Below are 22,183 nucleotides of genomic sequence, written 5' to 3'. Positions count from 1 at the left end.
ACCCTCTGCTCAGCCAGCGGATGTCATTATGAATCAACAGGTCATCGTAATCGGCAGATGCTTCTGAAAGAAAGCTTTTGAACTGTGTGTTGCAGTGATGACTTTGATCGAAGGAAGGAGACAAGTTTAATCACCATTGACATTACATTAGCATGCTCATAGCTAAGCTTTGCACAAAGCGCAGTTTGGTGGATTACGCAATGATAGGAAATCAAATTGGGGTTCAGATCTTGCACATAGATCTCAACTCAGTGTTCTGCAAGGGGATGACATACCACAAACAACTTCAACTCTGCATTAACTACGTTTTTTTGCAATAGAATAGAATTCACGTAGATGAGAATCAGAAAGCCTGTGAATGTGTCATCACTTTGCATAATGCAAGGGGAGGAGCTGATAGTATACCCTAGTGGCCAGTCAGATAATTTTCTAATGTACAGGCCAACAAGATACTTAATTAACTTTGAAATGAACAAGTAAGTGAGAAACCAATAAACTAGGTTTTAAATCAAGATAAAGGTATTTGTAAGCCCATTCTCTATAGACTCAATTATTAAAATTATTTTAGAATTATTATTTTCTATAATTATTTAAATTCTTTAACTATCTGAAATCTGCATCCCTTTCTCTCACTCTTTGTCCTGTCTGTGTAGATTGAAAGCTGTTTGGGGCAGGGACTGTCTCTTACCATCTGTTTGTGCAGCACATAGAGCAATGGAGACCTGATCTCAGTTGGGTTGATATGCTACCATAATGCCAAAAATAAATATTATGTATGATATCTTTTTTAATGTCTCCCCCCCAATGTTGCAATTTAAACCAGTTTCTCTTTTTTTTAAAAAAAAACACCCTAACTTTTCAATTTAAATTGACTTTCAGGGCTGTAGAGAATAACAGCTTGACAAGCAATATCCTGACATTGAATTGCCCTTTAAATTTAATATGCCTGGGCTCCCCTCTCAGACAGCCTGCTGTCTGAATGGTACAGTGACAGATGCTAGGCTCCACACACTGAATATCTCTTGTCTTTTTATTGTGCAGAGCTCTGATGGCTCCTTCAGGGCTCCTGTTGTTGATCTGGGGTCTGTCTCAAACAGTGCTTCTGCACTCACAACAAGAGGAACCCAAGATTTCAATATTTTTAAAATTTCAGAAAGGCAAAGGGGACAGGAAATGCAACCCCATTTGTTATCCTAGTAAGTCTTGCAGCACACTTTTCCTGTCAGGTTGGACAGACACAATTCCTACCATTGACTGACACCTGTCTGTTTTAAATAGATAGATATTTTAAATAGATAAATATTTTGTGTGGGTTGAATACAAGTTTCTCTGGTCTTCCCTCTCCCTCACAACTTTGGACCTGATTGATCCTGATCTTCAATGGACTGCTACTAGGTTAAAAAATCCTGTTTAGTGCTGTGCAGTTGTCATGCATCAATCATCCCTGCCTTCCTGGTATAGAAATTTCTGAAAGGATCTTCCTCTCCCCTCTTCTTCCTAATTTACGGTATGCCAAACACTGAACCAGCATCAAAGACCAATTATCAGAACAGGCGAAGTGAGGATGCAGATGTCTTAAGTCCAAAAACTGATGCGTGCTAATCAGCTTGGCACTTACATCTTTGCATCCAGAGGCTGACACTTCCTGTGTGTGTGTGTGTGTGTTCAACTCTGTGAGAGGAAGTCACTGAACTGGGACTTAGTATATCTAGGTTCAGTTCTCAGCATTGCCACAGACTTCCTGTGTGACCTTGGGTAAATCACATTCTCGCTCTTTTCATTTCCCATCTGTACAATGGGGATATTTCCTTTCTTCTACCCTTTATCTTATTTATCTAGATGTAATCTCTTTCAGGGAGGGACTGTCTCTTACTTTGTGTTTATACAGTGCCTAGTACAGTAGTGCCCTGATTTTTCTTGAGTTCTCTAGGCCAGTGGTTCTCAACCAGAGGTACGCGTACCCCCTGGGGACAAGCAGAGGTCTTCTAGGGGGTACATCAATTCATTTAGATATTTGCCTAGTTTTATAAAAGTCTACATAAAAAGCACTGGTGAAGTCAGTACAAACTAAAATTTCATACCGATGACTTGTTTATACTGCTCTATATACGGAAATGTAAGTGCAATATTTACATTGAAATTGATTTATAAATATATGGTCAAAATGAGACAGTACACCATTTTTCAGTAACCGCGTGATGTAATACTTCTGTATTTTTATGTCTGATTTTGTAAGCAAGTAATTTTTAAATGAGGTGTAACTTGGGGATACCAAGACAAATCAGACTCCTGAAAGGGATACAATAATCTAGAAAGGTTGAGAACCACTACTCTAGGCACTACTGTCATACAAATAACACCTAATTTTCTGTTACTTTTTGTTATGAATGTAGCGTACCTCAAGCCATAAATCTTAATATGTCTTCAGCTATTATATCACATGAGGTAGCTAGTCTGGATCTAATGGCAATTTGCATTGTTCTTTCCCTCTTGTATTCTCACTTTCACCAAATGACCCTTGGTCTCCTCCTTATTTATGCTTGTCTTTCTGACTACTGAGAATTCGTCGTGTTGATGTAGAAGTAATACCAAGCCTCTAAAGTGGTTGCCACCTTAGTTCTTAAAAGTGCCTTTATTGAAATTTTGTTTAATTCACAATGCCTTTTTGAAACATCATGGGTACAATTACTTGTAATTCTTTTGCCAGAAGGTGATCATTGTAATATGTTTCACCATTATCACTATAATCATTGCCCTCTTGTGGAGTCCGGCAGTGCCATGGCATACTGATCCTCAGCTGTGCCATTCTTAGGCAAGGGCTGTCGGTGCTCCAGCTGCTCGTGCTCTAGCACTACATGGTTTCCAAAGAGTACTCCAGCAACCACCTCCTCTGACCAACCCAGGCACCCGTCTCAGTGAGCCACTCTTCACCAATTGCTCTCTGAATTGCCAGGGAGCCTTCCACCTGCTCCTCACTTCTGACCCTGCAGTACAGGAAAGAAAAACAACAGATCAACTGCTGGCAGAGTCATTGTGCTAGTCTAGAATTCCAAAGCCATTAAGCCAACAGAAACTAACTGGCTGATTAAACACTTCCTTAAAAATCTGAGGATTTTGCTGTTTGGGGAAGAGAGGCTTTGGACTCTGAGGTCTCCAGCAACATGGCAGCCAAGCATCCTGCTCAGGGGTTGCTAGAAAGCAATACAAGCCAGCCAATTATTTGTAGTGATTTAGTCCTTTTTCAGAGTAGCAGCCATGTTAGTCTGTATCCGTAAAAAGAAAAGGAGTACTTGTGGCACCTTAGAGACTAACCAATTTATTAGAGCATAAGCTTTCGTGAGCTACAGCTCACTTCATCGGATGCATACAGTGGAAAATATAGTGGGGAGATTTTATATACACAGAGAACATGAAACAATGGGTGTTACCATACAGACTGTAACAAGAGTGATCAGGAAAGGTGAGCTATTACCAGTAGGGGGGCGGGGGGACCTTTTTCACTGACTAAAGTTCATAAACTGGTAAGTATAACAGCATTTTATATGTCTTGATGAATGGAAGCTATGTGGTTATAACTGTCCAGTATATTTAGCAAAACTTTTCATGGTATCTGTTTCTAGCTGGGAGACAAAAATAAGAAAAATATCTTTTTTCCCTCCACCCACCCCCCTCCTGTAGTCTAGGATCCCACCTAGCAATGATTTCAAAGTTGGTATGAAACTGGAAGCCCACGACCCACGCAATGTTACCTCAGTGTGTATAGCTACAGTAATTGGAATCACTGGTGCCAGATTAAGGTTACGGCTTGATGGAAGTGACAACAAAAATGACTTTTGGAGGCTTGTGGATTCTTGTGACATACAGCCAATTGGGACCTGTGAAAAGAAAGGGGGGATGCTCCAGCCGCCACTTGGTAAGGAACAATGTTTCTGAACTAATGACATAGTATGTGTGATCCACAGGATGCTGCTCTCCTGTGGTTAGTATTATCTTGTTTTCTTGGCAAGTGCTGCTTGAAATAATGGTTCAAGTGAAATGTTAACAAAAGAAGGATAAATGTTAAGTAAAAAAGCTAATAAAGAGAGTAAATGAACTGGACTCCACTTTGTGTATTACTGTGTCTAGGAATGGATAGAGAAATTTAGAATTTGAGCATGAGTTCTACTATCCAAAAATGTTTCCCTCTTCCCAGAATCCCCCCACTAATCACGAGGAGGGACAGATCCCCAATGGCCTTTTCAGTGACTGCTTGATGGGTTACACATAAATATTACGTTAGTCTAGTTAATTTATCCCCCTTCACCCCATAATTTATAGAGAACTGTGGCATTACCTTGTGGTACCCAGGGGCTCTACATTACTTTCAGTTGTGGAGAAGAGTCCCAAAGTGCTTCCTAAAGCCACATTTCTTACAACTTGCATGAAGCTCCTGAGTTTGGGTCTCTGGTGTATCAGGTGCACTGCAGAAAAGGGAGAGATCTTTTTAAAATTTTAATAATTCAAAAAACGGACAAACTCAAAATGATTTCCACAGGAGTTTGTTTAAATTTTTTTAAGCAAAATGAAATGCATTTAAAGTACGTTCTTGCCAGGACAAGGTCCTAAATGCCTCTTCCCATAAAACTCAAAGGAGTAACAGCTTGTGGTTTTTTGCTTTCTTTTCTCTTCTACTTCCTATCTAATTTAAGAGTCGGCTGACTGAAGTGAGGGTGCATTTTCTATCTTTCACTCACTCTGCATGTTTCATTCACTCTTTTCTCATTCTTAGTCTAGACTAGCTCTTGGATGAGAAAGGAGACAGAGGGACCTACATTGCTTCACATCTTTTTCTCTTACACTTCTGTACCACTGTATGTGGTGATAGTAATTTTCCAAATGTATGTATTAGAGAATGGGAGCAAATATAGTATGTGTTTCCTGGTTTTAGACTGATAACTTAGCACTACACTCTTTATTGCTGCACTACAGAAGCCAGCAGTCCCTTGCCAGAAGTCATCTTCACCACATAATCTTCCTGCACACTCAGATATCCATAGTTTCCTTTCCAAAAAATCCCTCCCATATTTGGACAGGACTAAACTCAAGAGTGTTTTGCTGGCTGACTGGCATAGCTGCGCTAGCAAAAGCCCCTACTGTAGATGCAAGGTATACTGGAAAATCTGTGCTTTTACTAGTTTAGCTTAGAGCACTCCTAGTGTGGACACAGCTTATATTGGCCAGAAAAACTGTACTATGGTAGAACCTGAGTTACGAACATCAGAATTACGAAATGACCAGTCAACCACACACCTCATTTGGAACCGGAAGTACACAATCAGGCAGCAGCAGAGACATCTCCCCCCACCCCCCCAAAAAAGGGGGAAAGCAAATACAGTGCAGTATTGTGTTTAAACTACAAAAAAAAAAGTGGGGGGAAGCAGCATTCTGCACAGCAAAGTTTCAAAACTATAGTAAGTCATTGTTCAGTTGTAAACTTTTGAAAGAACAACCACAATGTTTTGTTCAGAGTTATGAACATTTCAGAGTTACGAACAACCTCCATTCCCGAGGTGCTCATAACCTGAGGTTCTACTGTAGTGCAGTTTTGCTGGCCAATATAAGCTGTGTCCGCACTAAGAGCGCTCTGCTGGTATAGTATATCAGTGTATCTTTTCCCACAAAATGCTTCTAGTGTAGTCATGGCCTATTGTGTAATATAAGAAAAAGCAAAGCAGTGGTTCCTGTTAACCTCCTGTGGGTGGTGATTAGTAGCAGGAGCAGTTTCTCTCCGGCAGTAGAGGAGAGCGCTCATTGTCTATTGTGCTTATGCATAAGCCCATCCTTAAGCTTGTATTTTTGTGGAAGTGTTTGTTTGTGACACAAAATCACTGGGGGCAAAATTAAAAAACTAAAAGAGACTTCTTAGGCTTTACTTAAAAATACTAAACTTGAGTTGACAATGTCATTTTCAAATCACACTTGTTAGTTTTATGAGGAAAAATAATTTCCCTTCAGGCTCACTCAACCTTGCTGCTGAGAGGGAAGCTGTGTTCTTTGTGAATCATATGTTGCCACCAGGATCTGCATTCAGAGCTCACTTAACGATAATGATGGTGGTAATGCATGAATCAGAATAGAATCTAGGTTACCCTTTTTGTATTAAAGGTCTGCTCAGGCCCAGACGCAAACTAGTCCCAAATCCACCCCATCTGAGCCCAAGAGTGTTGTCATTTTCCAACCTGACCCTGACCTTTCCCTCCAAACCTGAGTTAGCGGCGCCTCTGCCACCTCCTGCCCATGGGGTTGGTGTGATGGTGGCAGTTGCTTTCCCCAATCCTGCCGGCTGCCAGCCCCTGCTGCACTGTGTGTGTTCTGTGGAGTGAGAGGTGCAGCACACTTACTTGGCAGTGCATACTATTCCACAAGGCAGAGGTGGCTGGAGGAGTGGGGCACGCAGCCACCACTATGCCAACCTCCTGGGCAAGAGAGAGACTTCAGAGGTGACCTGACCCAAGCCTCAGAGGTTCAGGTTGTTTTCTGACCCAATCCAAACTGATACTTGTAGTTGGGTCCCATCAAGTTCTGGTAGAATTGCAGGGACCTACTCTACTTCTATCAAATACTGGTTTAGCACTCAACAGACTCTGGTTCCAGGTGCTTAGCCAGTATCTTCTACCAGTTTAGACTTCTACCAGACTCTTTAAAACCTGGCAGCAGGCGTGTACTGCTTAATGTTATTTTTTATATTTAAATTAGGTAACTTTAATTATAATTTTAGGCTTTAATATAGATTGTCAATTTCAAATATAATTCTAAATAGCTTTATTTTTGTTTAAAAAAAGTGTTTAATATAAATGATTTTTAAAATTTTTTTTACCCACCTGGTTTTAAACCACAACCACACTTTCAAAAGTAAACACATTCTGTACTGTGGTATTGACATTACTATGGCATTTCCTATACTTATAACGTATCATGTATGCTGTGGTGAAGTATACTTAGTGTGGTGTAAAGTATTTTACTCTGTAAGGTTGCCTGCAGAATATAGTTGGCTGGGATTGTATTCTGACTTTCCAAGACCCTCAGCAAATTTAAACAGCTGCCATTTTATAAAACCAACCAGTCAGAGAACATTTTCTTTCCTTTTCCCCAACAACACAAATGCATAATTTTGCCTAAAAATTATACCTCCTAAAACAGTTATTCTAATTAAGTGTAGCACATATGAGGATATGGTATAAAGTTTTTATCAGAACTTGTTAGGAGTAATCTTCGTAATTCAATGCTGACTTCGCTCATGGGAATACAACAATCTTAAATTTATGCTGATAAAACCTTTGATACCACATAACATGTATTCCCTAAGTATAATAAAGGGAATATAAATATTAATACTACTTTGGTCAAAATAGAAAGAAACAGGAAGACCTTTTCACTTACACTCAGTAATCATACTTGACAATAAACCTAAGCAACCACTTTATAGTGGTCAGCGTTTACCAATAGTTAACCACACAGTGTTTTCCCATGTAGCACAGTAGGTCTTTTCTGTCTCTGATCAGCGTAACTTATAGAAAAAAGAACAAAAATGTCCAGTAACTACCATAAATAAAAACCATTGAACAACAACTCCAGTATGTTTTTGTTTTCAAGTTTATTATTTAAATGCCTACTTTTACTTCCTTTCCTTGGTTCCCTCAGTGATCATGGTATTTTGTGCTTTCAGTTGAGGATTTCATGACTTTTAATGAACAGTTCCTCTTCCTTCCCCCCCTTCTCTCCCCCCAAAAAATATCCTGGTAAACTTGACCCTGACCTACAGGGCTTTGTGCATTCTAATATTTTCACATTAATATGGGGGAAATGCTTCATCTATGGGCTTCTGAGTACTGGGTGGACATTTTGAGAGAGATTTTTGTTCTGTTACTATATCATTGGCAGATGGATAAACAAGTGCTTGGGATCCTTGAAGTAACTGTTCAGCTAAAGTTAAGAAATATAGAATGAGACTCCGTATCTCTTTTCTACCTGTGATATTCCACTAGACCACCAGGAGGAGCCCACTCTTAGTCCAACAGTGAAATACTCAGTACAGTAAGTCCAGAGTTAATCACTAGAGAGCCGTCTGGATGTTTGTGTATTAGTACTCTGACTGCTGAGGAAAATGGCTGTATTCCTGGAGAGGAGAAAGATAGAGTAGATGGTCATGGCTGTATTGTAGTTCACTTACACTCCCAGATGCAGGAAAAATGCAGGTACCTAATGGCATCAGAGAACTTTTGGACAGACTGATCTTATATCAAGTACAAATTGGGTCTCCGCTACGGCTGGTCCTCAGCTACTAAGTCATATTATGTTGCAAGGCTCAGTTAATAGTTGTTTTGAGATCTGCTGGTAGAAAGGTGAAGTACTATTAAAATATCACTCTATCCTACTCCAAAACTGAACCTTCCAAATGTTGTGTGAGGGAGATAACCAGAATGGAGCAGCAATTTGCTTTGCGTGGGTCTGTGATCTATTTAAAGTGTTCCAAATACAGTGCTTGTGCCACTGTAACTATATTGCTTTAGGACCAGATATAGTTAAAGCAGTATAACCCACTAATGTGGATGCAATTATTACCAGTATGAAGGTGCTTTGGTTGGTATTGAAATAGGCTACACTGATATTAATACTTTTATTATTGGTTTAACTGTTTACACTAGCTGATTGCGCCACTTTATCTGTTCCTAAACTAATACAGTGGTACAAAAAATGTGTTTAGACCAGTTTATGGCCAGTGATGTCCTTGTGTTCGGATTGCCATTCCTGTTCATTGAAATTATTTGAAATGTTGTACCTAATAAGCAAATGGTTTTTGTATTATCCAGGAATGCACGTTTGGCTCCTCTCATGATGATAGTCAGCCATTCTATTGCATAGTTTATTCAGAAAAGAAATAGTCACATATTGTCCCTCCAGTCCTTGATTCTTTAGCAGTAGCTAGGTTCCAACACTCAAACATCCTGGCATAGATAGATACATTTTTGAAAAAGCCTTCTTGGCACTTTTGCAGCATCCTGTTCCTGGGTAAAGCTGGGAGCCATTTGGGTGTATAATTGCCTCCTGCTAGACACTTACACAACTGATTTTCTCAATTTGGAATGGAGCCTGCTGGTCCCAACATTTGATTCCTCTCACAGTAACAAATGAGTTAAAATAATCCCTCCCACCTGAGCTCTAAACATATATGATTGTTTCACATATTACATCAGGGGCTCAGTAGTGCTCAGTATCTAGTTAAGGTTTCAAATTCCAATTTCCATTTGAAACTACCCTTTTTTTAAAGTACTTTATAATGTTTTGAAACAAATTCCTTTGGGGATAACATTTTCCATGCTCTAATTAGAAGTGATTTTTTTAAGAAAGCTTAAGTGAAATCAGTTGAGCTACTTAATTGAGCAGTGTCACCCTTCCTGTTATTGGCATGTGCAGTCATGCACTCCCTGTGCTTTCCAGTGAGAAATGCTCTACTCAGCTAATTCAAAAGGTGAATCTGGAAACTTCCAGAATGGCATGTTTTATAAATCATGTTAAGACTTAAAAATCAATGCATGTTTAAAAATCAGCTCAGTAGTTTCTAAGTTGTGAACATTTAAACATGACAATTTCTCACATATATAAGACAGCTTGTATCCAATTTTAAAATGCAGTTTGAGTTGCTGACTTTAAACAAAAAGAAAAGGAGTACTTGTGGCACCTTAAACTAACCAATTTATTTGAGCATAAGCTTTTGTGAGCTACAGCTCACTTCATCGGATGCGTACTGTGGAAAGTGTAGAAGATCTTTTTATACACACAGAGCATGAAAAAATATTTTTTCATGCTCTGCTCTGTGTGTATAAAAAGATCATCTACACTTTCCACAGTATATTTTTTCATGCTCTGTGTGTATAAAAAGAACTTCTACACTTTCCACAGTATGCATCCGATGAAGTGAGCTGTAGCTCACGAAAGCTTATGCTCAAATAAATTGGTTAGTCTCTAAGGTGCCGCAAGTATTCCTTTTCTTTTTGCGAATACAGACTAACACGGCTGTTACTTTGAAACCTGACTTTAAACAACTTTTAAATCTGTCTGCTCAGTTAAGTACTACTTAAGGCCACTGTGTCAGGGAGCCTTTATCCAAGACAGGAATTAAGGTTTAAATAGTAATTAATCAAAAGTCATGTAAATTTTTCCATATCTACCATTAGGTTTTTTGTTTTGTTTTTTAAAAATCATACCTAGATTGTAAGGCAACTCTTCAAGTCCAGACAAGGATTCTAGTAGTAGTTGCTTTAGAGAGAAGTTTCCTATTGAGTTCCTGTTTTGTTGTTAGGTTTTTTTTGGAGAGAACTACAACAGACTTACACCTGCTAAAGATCTGGCCCAAAATGTCTATTGTCTATTTGAATCAGTCTAGTAGCTTCAAACACAGCCCTGAAGGTGCTTCAAAAGCAGACAGAGAGAGAAGCATGTCTCTTCCTGTAGTGGGAGGTCCTTGGTTCTGAGGGAGAATGCCATGGTTTGAAGAACATTTCAACCAAACAGTTGTTTTGATAAGATAAAGTTGTTCTTAATAAAAGCAGGTTTGGGTTATAGTAACGCTTTGTGCATTGTATTCACTTACATTTTAATGAAGAATTTTGGCATGGAAACGTTCTCCACTTTATGCAATTGCAATGTGATGCATACACTTATCAAGATGTTTCATTTCTATCATTCCCTGTTTTATGTTCTTGTCTTTGTAATTAAAGGATGTATTGTTTCACTGAGATTTGTTTGCACCTCCTTGTTTCTTTTCATGAAGGACTCTGGTGAAAGAGCCTCAATGGAGAAGAAAATGTTTCTAATAAAAAATAAGAGTTAGATGATAGAGAAGCTAGACGAGAGGATGTCATTTGAGAATGAAGGAAAACTGGCCCAGTAAATATAACTGGGTACTATGCAAGGAAGATTGTTTGGGACCAGGGAATATAGAGAATGATTTAATCTGCAGTACCACAGCTTGCATGTTTCTAGTCACACTTAATATAGTAACTATGATAAATGATTTTGCAGGCAAATCACTCCTGAAAGGAAATATACTATCCAACATGTTTACTGCACTAAATAGCTGCCCTATGCATTCATGTTTCTTGGCCACATTTAATTCTAGTCAAGTCCAAACCGGAGGGTTTTGGACAGTAGTGGGGTAAACTCTGCGTGCTCCTTTTTCCTGTATATTCATGCTTTATAAATGTGAGTCTAGAATCTTTTACACAACTAATCTATTTATGTTAATTAGGTTTCCAGATGAATGCATCATCTTGGCCAATGTTTCTGTTAAGAACACTAAATGGAGCTGAAATGGCACCTGCAGCATTCTTTAAGAAGGTAAGAAGAAAGGGGCTCCTAGTAAACAAGCTTCCATCAACTGGTCCATGATTACATTTTTATTGAGGATGCCAGGATATTGTACTGTTCTCTTCAGCATGGAAAGGCAAGAATGTTATTTAAAATTACTTTGAAGTGGATTGGCAAGCCACAAAACTGGACAGGAAATGATCATCTTCTAGTCCAAATGGATGGGCACCTCTTTTCCTGTGTTTGGACCTTTAAGGTATGCTGTGTTGTTTAGAAAAAATTGTGTTAGCTTGTTTTTTTTTCATGGATTTAAGATGTCATGAATCTCTCATTTGTTGACAGTAATGTATTCATGATGTGCCTGTGTATGTGTTGGGCTAAAACTGGTAAGGGAGAATGAGAGCCACAGGAATGCATGGGGAGTTTATGCTGAATATTTTTATTTGGCGGATACTTGACAGTTTAGTTGTTAAGAATGTAGTGGGGACTTAGCTGAAAGTAATAAAAAAATGCTCTCAGTTTTAGAAGTATGGCCTTTATGCTGAAGAAAAGAGGATCTTAAGAAAAATGTGTGAAATGTTTTTATGCAAAAAATATGTAGGAATGCAGGTATGACTCAGCTGATCTGTTGATTTTGATTTGTCCTCTTACCATTCTTAAGAGCTTGCTAAAATCAAAGAGTGAAGTTCAGTGATTTCTTTCTTAGTACTGATAATGGCTTTGCATGAGTTTTAGTAAAACGTACATTGGGCTTGATCCTGTAATCTCTTTGCTCATGAATCCCCATTCATTTTGAGAACATACTGATTTGAATGCATTCATAAAATACCTATGGCATGAGCAGTGGCACTGCAAGCTTCTCGATACTGTCCCAGCAATATGCCTCAGTCCTTTTCTGGAGGGTCTACTTATTGAGGGTGGGATGTAATTTGGTTTCCCTTCAGTCCAACTTATTTCACCCAGGCCACTAAACAGCCTTCAGATGTTAATGATTTGTATGTGCATTTGTATAAGTAACACAGAGGTGAAAGATTCTCTAGTCCATTATCAATCCCCAGAAACATCCAGTCCCTCGTAGAAGTATATTTTTCTGATCCTGTCCTCTCCCTACATAAAACTATGCCATTTATTTTTAGTGTACGTTCACTATCCCACCGTTCCTGTAGAACACATCAGATTTACTCAGACAACTGGTTAAGTAGACTCAGCATAACCTTGCTGCCAGTCACATAAGTAGGAGCGTACTTGAGCCTAGGTAGTATAGAAAATTTAAAATAAACTTGTAACAATGTATTAAATGTGTATTGTATAACCTTTTTGGGGTAGTCAATATGAGAAGTTAGAATGTTACAGAAAAGTAGCTGTCTTTCAAGAGTTCATAGAAACCTAGATGTTCTGCAATTTTTATTTTGACAGGAACCACCAAAACCTGCTCCAAACTATTTTAAAGTTGGAATGAAACTTGAAGCAGTAGACAAAAAGAACCCTTATTTAATTTGCCCAGCGACCATCGGAGATGTTAGAGGAGATGAAGTTTTCGTAACATTTGATGGCTGGAGGGGAGCATTTGACTATTGGTGCAAATATGATTCTCGAGATATCTTCCCAGTCGGATGGTGTGGCTTGACAGGAGATGCACTACAGCCACCAGGCAACTATGGTAAAACTACCAGTAATAATGCTTAATCTGTCTTCCCAAATTTTGCCGCTGTCAAGCAGCTGGGACTTAAGAACCAACTGATCTTATGCAGATTTTAATATGTAAACAGCTGATGCAGATGAAATAGTGTCACGTTTTCACTGTATCATACCTAAGGGTATGATTGTCACGGATTCCATGACTTTATTGGATCTCCATGAATTATTTTTCTTCAGCTGTCGGTGGCCAGGGCCGAGTCAGGGCTGTGCGCCTGCACCACCACCCAGTCGGGCACTGTGCACCCCATGGCTACAGCCAGGGCCAGAGCTGTGTGTCCCTCCCCCACAGCTGCGATTGGTGTGTGCACCCTCCCTTCCCTTGTGCCTAGAGCAGGGGCTGTGTCCCACCCCTCCCCTGTAGTGGTGGGGCTCGGGCTGTCAATCTCTTCCCCCTGCCCCAAGGGGCTCCAGTTGTCATTACTCCTCCAACCTCTGCTTATTTTTAGTAAAAGTCGCAGAGAGGTCATGGCTCCCCTGAATTTTTGTTTATTGCCCATTACCTGTCTGTGACTTTTACTAAAAATAACCTTGACAAAATCTTAACCTTAATCATATCTTTTTGTGTTGTCTCTATGAGAAACTATTATTGCTCATTTACTGTAGTTCACAACTATTTGTGAACACAGTAGCTCTGGAAACGCATCTTGACTGACATTTGACATGCCATAATTTGTTTCTTTATCATTCCTCCTCTAATTCTGATAATGGTAGAAGACCAAATCTAAACAGATTCCATTAAAACCAATTGCATTCAAATTCTTCTGCAGTGAGAGAGCTGGTTATGTTCAGTTCTCTGTCCTTTTGAAGAATATTGGACTTCATTTAGACCGTTTACTTATATTGTTGGTAGTCTCAGTAATGTTGGTAGCTGTATTAATTGAATTTCATAGGAGTTTATATTCAACTTTGCATCAACACCTTCCCTCAAGGTTATAGAATGGAGCTCCCAAGAACAACAAAAAACTGTTTTAAAGTAAGAAATGTAGTAAAAGTTTCTTTATTGTTTCCAAGGGATTCAAACTCCAGGCTTACCTGTAGCATTTGCTTTGGACTGTAAACTTTCTGTTTTTGAAATTGTATATTATTAGGATCTTCCAAATACTTTGTTTACTGCTTATCTACCTGTTTATGTGAACCTATGGATAGAGAGACCTTAGCTAATAGCCAAGTTTGCTCTGTTGTCATATACCCCCTTCCGTCTTTGCCAAGGTCTGTGAAATGAAAAAGGAATATCATTGTTTAATATCTGTGATTGCTAAGGGGTCTCTTATAAGATATCTGAGGTTTTGCTGTAAAACAATTTGGGTTGTATTATCTTACTCCTTTCAGATTCAAGATGTGTGAAAGGAGTTTTTATAAGTAGGAACCACATTTTAAATTCATTCTACTGTTACTGAGAATTTGTTCTAATCATAAACGGTTTCACTGTGTGTGTTAAGTGGATGAGAAACAAGAAGAGCACATTTCTGTAGAAAAGCTGGTAGAACAAAGAAGGCAAGTAACCATTTATGGTTCTTTTCCCAAGATTTTTCATTTTTAGGACAACAATGTAAGAATCGGAGGTAAGGCTAACCACTAAAGATTGGGGTGAGAATTGGGAAGAGTTGTCACAGAAAATCTTAAGGTAATAGAACCTGTTAGACTGAAACAGGGTGAGGGAGGAAAGGTGGTCCAGTGATTATGGACCTAGCCTGGGACTCCCTGCTCTGCCACAGACTTCCTTGGACAAGTCGTTTAGTCTTTCTGTGCCTCAGTTCCCCATCTGTAAAATGGGGAGAACACCACTGCTGTACCCCACAGGGATGTTGTGAGGATAAAGGCTAACAAATTCAGACTGAATAAGATTTGTTAAAACTTGTATGGACATTATGATAAAATGACAAGATTTTTAAAAAGCATTGAAGCACTCAGATACTACGATAATGGGGGTCATATAAGTACCTTAGGTGCTGTGACAGACCCAGACCAGTGGGGTACAGGAGTCTGGTCCTATTGGGATCCAGGAAGTGGGCGGGCAAAGCTCGCCCACTGCTAACAGGAGTCTGGTAGAAGGCAAATATACTGGCCACTGGATGAATAATTTTCTGTTCCCTGAGTGACCAGAGCAGGGGCTGTGCTAGAGCAATCAGGAACCTGCTAGAACCAATTAAGACAGGCAAGCTAATTAAGACACCTGGAGCCAATTAAGAACATACTAGAATGAATTATGGCAGGCAGACTAATCAGGACACCTGGTTTAAAGAGGACCTCCCATCAGTTAGTGGAGGGCATGAAGGAGTGAGAAGGTGTGCTGCTGGAGGACTGAGGAATACAAGCGTGATCAGGCTTCAGGAGGAAGATCCTGTGGTGAGGATAAAGGTGGTGGGCGGAGGCCATGGGGAAGTAGCCCAGGGAGTTGTAGCTGTAACGCAGGTGTTATAGGAGACGTAGACAGCTGCTTTCCACAGGGTCCTGGGCTGGAACCCGGTGTAGAGGGCGGGCCCGGGTTCCCCCCATTCCCCTAAATCCTGATCAGACGCAGGAGGCGTTGACCTGGTCTGTGAGCAACACCAGAAGGGAGGATCTAATTTGGAAAGGGATCTGGCCTGTCCCCAACCCCCTACTTGGGACAACAGAGACTGTGGAGATTGTTCTCAATTTCCTCCATGCTGGCCAGTGCTGAGGTTAGCTGAGTATACAGCAGGTTTGAGCCTCTAGCAGAAGTGGCCAAACTGAGAGCTGGTGTAAACCTCTGAGGTGAGCAAATCCGCCAAAAAGCACAGGACCCACCAAGGTATAGGAGGAACTCTGTCACAGTAGGTAGAAGAAAATAATACTGTTGTCTTTTTAAAAATGCTTTGAAGATTGGAGGGTTTTCTCCATACAGTTGCATTTCTATCATTTATAGCTAGGAACATAAGTTTAAAGCAATACTTCTGTGAGATTGGAGATTATGAGAAGAGAGCTGCATTTCCAGTCAATTCCCAGGGTGATTCTTATATCTAAATCTCTTGTTTCATGCAAGAAATATGTTTCTTAGTTGATTTTTAGTGACAACTTCAGCCTTTTCTTCAGCAGCTTTAGCTCACTTGATAGTAGCAAGCAGAGCAGGGCAAATAGATTGGGATCTTAAAAGGTGACTAAGAGTTAGGCATCCAACTCCAATTGAAAGTTAGGGGCGTTGGATGCCTAACTCCCTTAGGTTCCTTTAAAAATCCCAGTTGTAATTTGTAGCATACAGAGGAATCTCATCCACTGCCTTTCTGTTGATAAATTGACCATCCAGCAGTTTAGGTCACGTGGTCAGTTTTTTCTAGGAATGTTTATGAAGTTTAAGGAAAATATCAAGGACTTGGATGTAAATCTAATCCCAAATATTAGAGTTGGCTTTGATCTCTTTTATCAACATGTTATCTTGATCTATGGCACTTCTGTCATCTGAAGATGCAACTGCAAACAAACTGATCACAAGTTCATAAGACTTAGAATCAAAGATCTTTCTTTCATATTCAGACCTAATATTCTATCTTCAGACCTAAATCCTTCCTGCAGCAGTGAACTAAAGAGGAGATTATGATCAAGGGAAACCTTTGAATGTGTGGCTGAAAAGAAATTCAGAACTAAACTGAGCTACAATAATCTGTGGGGTACTGGCTACTACTGAGTATATTTTGTAGGAAAGAGGCTGTATTTCCCTATTGTTTTGGAAGCTAAATCCAAAGGAATGTGATGTGCTATTTCCCAAAGCAAAAATTATGGAGCAGGCTACAGCTTGATGACTTGATGTATGCTATTAACTAGCAAATATCTGTTGGAGAAATACCTGTCTTTCTCACTTTCTCGCCCCCCTTTGGACCACTTGAATTTGGGCACATTTGAAAGATGACTCCTTTAAAACACTGTTTCAATATCCCAATCTTTAAATTAGGACAGAATTTTCATGGTTTTACGGAAGTGTTGTGAAGCTTAAATTTTTTTTAATGCTTGCAAAAGGTTCTTTCTTCCCTTTTCTTTATCACCATATTTGTCATCTAATTGTTTTTCATCTTGTCACCTTCAGTCTTTTTTTTGTTGCATGCTATAGGGCTGAAGTGTAGAGCTTTTTTTACATTGAGGCCTGATCTAGACTAGAAAATTAGATCAGTTTAATTCACACTCCTGAGTGGCATAATTAAACCAACCTAAGGCCTTGTCTACGCTACACAGTTTTGTTGACAAAAGTCAGTTTTCGTCAACAGAACAGCGGAGATGTACATACTGCAATGCTCCTTTTGCCGACAAAATTCTCCTGCTTTGCCAACAAAATAAAGCATAGAACTTTTTTTGGCAAAGTTGTATTGACAAAGTCGGTGTAGACACTGCACTTGGTTATGTTGCTATAATTGGGCTCCAGGAGGTGTCCCACAATGCCCATCCTGACTGCTCTGGTCAGCAGTTCAAACTCTGCTGCCCTGCACCCAGGTACACAGACATCTGTCCTTCCCCCTTTTAAAGCCCGGGAATTTTTGAAATGTCACTTCCTGTTGGCTCGGTTTAGACAGCTCACATTGCATCTTCCCAACTGACCACGGCGGCTCCAAACGCTTTCCCACTGGGACTGCACAGCCTCCTCTCCCCACAGTGCTGTGCAGTCCCAGCTCCGCTCCAGCCATAGGAATTTTGATATTTATGGTGCAATTTTTCGTGACTTGTGTGATAAGGGCTATGAATAGGACATGCATCAGTGCCGTGCTAAGATAAAGGAGCGGAGGCAGGCATACCAGAAGGCAAGGGAGGCAAACTGTCACTGCGCCAAAGACCTGCTGCTTCTGTAAGAAGCTGGATGCCATCCTTGACTGTGATCACACCTACACCACCAAGAACCCCATGGATACTTGGGCGGGGCTGGAAATGGTGGCGGACAGTAGACTCAATCCTAAAGACAAAGTCATGGGCGAGGAGGTTGAGTTGAAGGACTGTGGAGCACACAGCAGGGTCATCCGATGGTACAGCGAGTCAGGACCTCTTTTCTACTCCAGAAGGGTCTAGCCCTTCCCAGCAGTCTGTCTCTAGCGTGCATGAGGGAGAGGAGAGCTCTGGTAAGTGATCTTTTTGAGTTGATGATGCTCAGTTATATGAGGCAGAGCTGTTCTTAGCTCTGTATATTCTAGAAGAGAGTGAAAGGATAGAAATGTACAACACTAGCTGTGTTTGCGTGTGCTTCACATTCCTCTGTGCAGCTAAGCAGTGCGGTGGAACTTTGTCGTAATGCACACCGAGATTTCACTGGAATCCTCCAGAGAGATCTCTAGGAAACTGGGAGGTACTTGCCAATTCTCTGCCGAAGATTCCTTGGCAGAGCTGCTTTGTTCCATCCCCCATTGTAGGAAACTTTCCTGTCCCGATCGGCAATCACTTGTGCAGGGACCAAAGCAGCACACAGGCAAGCAGCATAGGGACTGGGTCTGAAGCTGAATGCTTCACCTTTGCATCCTTGCTTACCTTCAGGAGTAAGATATCAGCTTCACTGACCCCCACCTGTGGAAAATTATGGCAGAATTTACAGTATTGTCCCTAGTTGCCTGCAGTGATCACCTTAAAAAACCACCTAGACCCTTACCCCATCTTGAATGCTCAACCCCGCATCCCTCCCTGGGCCAAACTCACCATGTTTAGGGTGTTTGCCAAGATGTGTGCTTGCCAAGGGACAGAGAGAAAGTGATTCATATGTTAAAGGAGGTGTATTTTACTAAACTGATTCAATGCTGTGTGTGAACTAACAGTCATGCTTCTGTGTGTTATTTCTTGTGCTTACGCAGATGTGGCCTATAAGGGAACCCTCTACACATTGGTGGAGCACCTCTGCCAAATAAGGAAGCAACCAAGGCAGAACAAGGAGGACATGTTCTGAGAGGTGCTCCAATCCTCAGAGGCCAAAAAAAGAGCATGCAGGGACTGGGGAGAGACCTTGAAAGAAAAATTTAAAACAGCAAGGCAAGACAGAAAGGAGAGTGAGGAGTGCATTGTAAAGGGCCAGGAGTGGATGATAGACATGGTGGAGGAGCAAAAGGAGATGTTGAAGTCCATAATCAAGCTCCAGGCAGAAGACATGCATGCTCATGACCACCCGCAGCTGATACACAACTGCTTTCCTTGCCCTCCCCAAACTCCTTCCACAGATTCCTTGCAAATTCCCCAACGTCTCAGTATCCCATTCACTCCATCCCTTTGAACAGCTTCCAGAATGATAGTTGGACTTGCACACAGCTATGAGAGCCTACACTGCCCTGCACTCCTATCTCTCTTCCCACCAAGTCTTGTGTGTGTGTGTGTGTGTGTGTGTGTGTGTGTGTGTGTGTGTTTTAACTGGTATTTAATAAAAACAAATTCTCTGAAAGACAGGCAATCTCTATTTGTCTGGTAAAAGTGGTGGTTAAAATGTAGCCCCCCCGTTAGGCCCCTCTAATAGACCTGGTATCTGGCTGCTCAAATTCAGCAGCCAGGTGATCTGCCTCCGTGCTCCACCCAGGGGAAAACTTTTCACCCTTAGCCTCACAAATATTATGGAGCATGCAGTAGGCTGCTATGACTGTGGGAATATTTTCTCATTTAGATCTGATTCTGCCATAAAGGCAGTGCCAGCATGCTTTTAATCCGCCAAACGTATATTCTACTGTCATTCTGCACTTGCTCAACCTGTTGAAGTGCTCTTTGCTGCTGTCCAGGTTTCCTGTGTAAGAGTTCATGAGCCATGGCTGTAAGGGGTACACCAGGTCTCTCAGGATCACTATAGGCATTTCAACATCCCCCACTGGAATCTTCTGGTCTGGAAAGGAAGTCTGTGCTTGTAGCTTTCTGTACAGGTGTTCCTGAAGATGCATGCACCTTCCCGGACCACCCTGTGTTGATGTCAATGAAACGCCTACGGTGATCCACAGGTGCCTGAAATACCATAGAAAAGTATCCCTTTCTATTGATGTACTCTGTTGAAAGATGGTCCGGGGCCAAAATTGAAATATGCGTGCCACCTGTTGTTCTGCTGCACTTAGGGAATTCCATTGCCACAAAGCTAGCCAATATTTCACACGCATTGCCAAGAGTCACAGTCCTTCATAGGAGGATGAGATTAATGGCTCTGCACACTTGCATTACCGCAGCCCCAGTAGTTGACTTCCCGACTCCAAACTGTTTAGCGAATGACTGTAGTAGTCTGGAATCACCAGCTTCCACACAGCAATCGTCACGCACTTCTCCACCGAGAGAGCAGCTCTCATTTTGGACTCCTTGCGCCGCAGTGCTGGGGCAAGCTCTTCACACAGCTCCAGGAAGATGGCTTTCCGCATCTGAAAGTTCTGGAGCCACTGCCCATCATCCATACCTGCATAATGATGTGATTCACCACTCACTTCAACAGTCTACTGTGTTGACAAAACTCTGTAGTGTAGACAAGGCCTAAGTTCCTGTCTAGGCAGAGCTATGTTGATGGAAGACTTCTTCTGTCAGCCTAGCTACCACCTCTTCAGGAGGTATGTAGTGTCCACATGGTAGCGCTACAGCAGCGCAGCTGTGCTTCCATAGTATTTTAAGTGGAGACAAGCCCGTAGTTGTTAGCAATTGCAGTTAATTGGCATGGTTCCATGTGTGAAGTGCTTTTACACATCACTGAAGTGTAAATGGAGCTGATGCTCCTGGGTGTCTTGAAGTAATATGCTGATTTTACAAGGTCACAGACAAAGAACCATGAGGTCATGTCTACACTTCAAAATTATATCAACCTAACTTACGTTGGCATACAGCCACCACAGTTAATAAATTGCTTCTGTGCGTGCACACTTGGCTCCTTGTGTTGGCAGTGTTCCTCCTCACCAGGAGCACTTGTATCAATTGTATTGTCAGCATGGGGCATTGTGCGACGGCTCCTGAAAGCCAGCAACAGTTGACATAAGAATTTCAGTGTCTACACTGATACTTGCGTTGATTTATTCACCGGGCAGCAGCTCCTCCGGATACTCCTCCAGAGGCAGAGGTTGAGACAGCTCAGTCCCTGGCTCGGGCCGGCAGCAGTGTCTGACTCCATCCCTGGGTCTCCCTCAACTGAGCTGGAGGCCCTGCCTCTTATACTTCCTGTTCCGCCCTCCACTTCTGACTCAAGGGGCAGGCTTGGCCTGGCTCCACCCACCGTGGGTTTCTCCTTGTAAGCGTCAGAGGGGGGCCACTCCACCTCACTACAATATTTAAAAAACAAACAAACAATAAACAGATTTTAAATCCATACTAAACATACCAGAAATCACCCATCTTCCATATGGGGAGTCTGGTAGATAGACCAATGTCCCATTTAACAAGGGTTGGGCCCTCCCCTTGGACAGAGAGTCATGTCCATTTGCTGAAGCAAAATGAAGAGAATTGTTTAGTTTCAGTGACTCACCTTAATCCATGGAGTACAACACAATCTTACATGAACCATTCATAAATTTAGTACAGTGGTCCCCAAAGATACTGCATGGGGTTGCAATGTCTGTCACAGTGAACATCTAGATAGTAATCTAGATAGACAAAAATTTCATTTTGCTTTCTTTCAAAGTAGATTACTCGTTACCATCGTGTCACTTTCAAGCCTATTTAAAAAAAGGGAAAGTAGTATGCTGCACTTCTTAAAGGTGAAAGTATTTGTAATAGGCAGTTTGTAGTCAATGTGTTTTAATTCTGAAATATTAGGAACGACTTCAAGTTTCCTAATTAATATGGAAGTCTTTTTAATCTTGGATGCCTTGATCATATACTTTGTAATCTGTCAGGGCAAAAATGTGTGACAGATTTAAAGTAAGGGATGCAAGAGCAAGCAAAGATTTTAGGAATTAGCATGAAATATGGCATTATCTTGGACTAAATACATTTTTCTACAGGTTGGTTAAGTAGTTTAACAGTTCTGATGTAAATAATTTATTATAGGAGGAGGTAGAAATAGCATGTGATGTATATAACGTGGAGGTAAATTCAGGTATAAAATGAGGGATATCCCATCATAAATTTATGGTAGCACTCACAGTGTAATAGATGATGTCCATGCATATGAATCTCTGGCCCAAAGAATTTACATTTTAAGGGCCTTATCCAGTATCATGAAAGTCAAGATTACCATAGATTTTGATAGGCATTGGATCATGCCCTGTGAAAGAGG

General features: G+C 40.9%; 1 protein-coding gene across 4 annotated transcripts in view; it reads left to right on the top strand.

Annotated features, from left to right (window-relative positions):
* Positions 1-22,183, top strand: part of SCML2 (Scm polycomb group protein like 2) — a 123,690-nt gene that overhangs the window by 56,693 nt on the left and 44,814 nt on the right. For 3 of the 4 annotated variants that reach the window (XM_074967646.1, XM_074967654.1, XM_074967663.1), the window contains 3 exons: positions 3,679-3,913; positions 11,288-11,376; positions 12,763-13,006. In XM_074967646.1, coding sequence (XP_074823747.1) covers positions 3,679-3,913; positions 11,288-11,376; positions 12,763-13,006 — 568 coding nt within the window. The remainder of the gene's footprint in view (positions 1-3,678; positions 3,914-11,287; positions 11,377-12,762; positions 13,007-22,183) is intronic. The other variant, XM_074967669.1, reaches the window with a different exon arrangement.

The sequence above is a fragment of the Natator depressus genome, chromosome 1, assembly GCF_965152275.1.
Source record: "Natator depressus isolate rNatDep1 chromosome 1, rNatDep2.hap1, whole genome shotgun sequence".
Lineage (NCBI taxonomy): Eukaryota > Metazoa > Chordata > Testudines > Cheloniidae > Natator > Natator depressus.
This window is presented reverse-complemented; position numbering and strand designations above follow the sequence as displayed.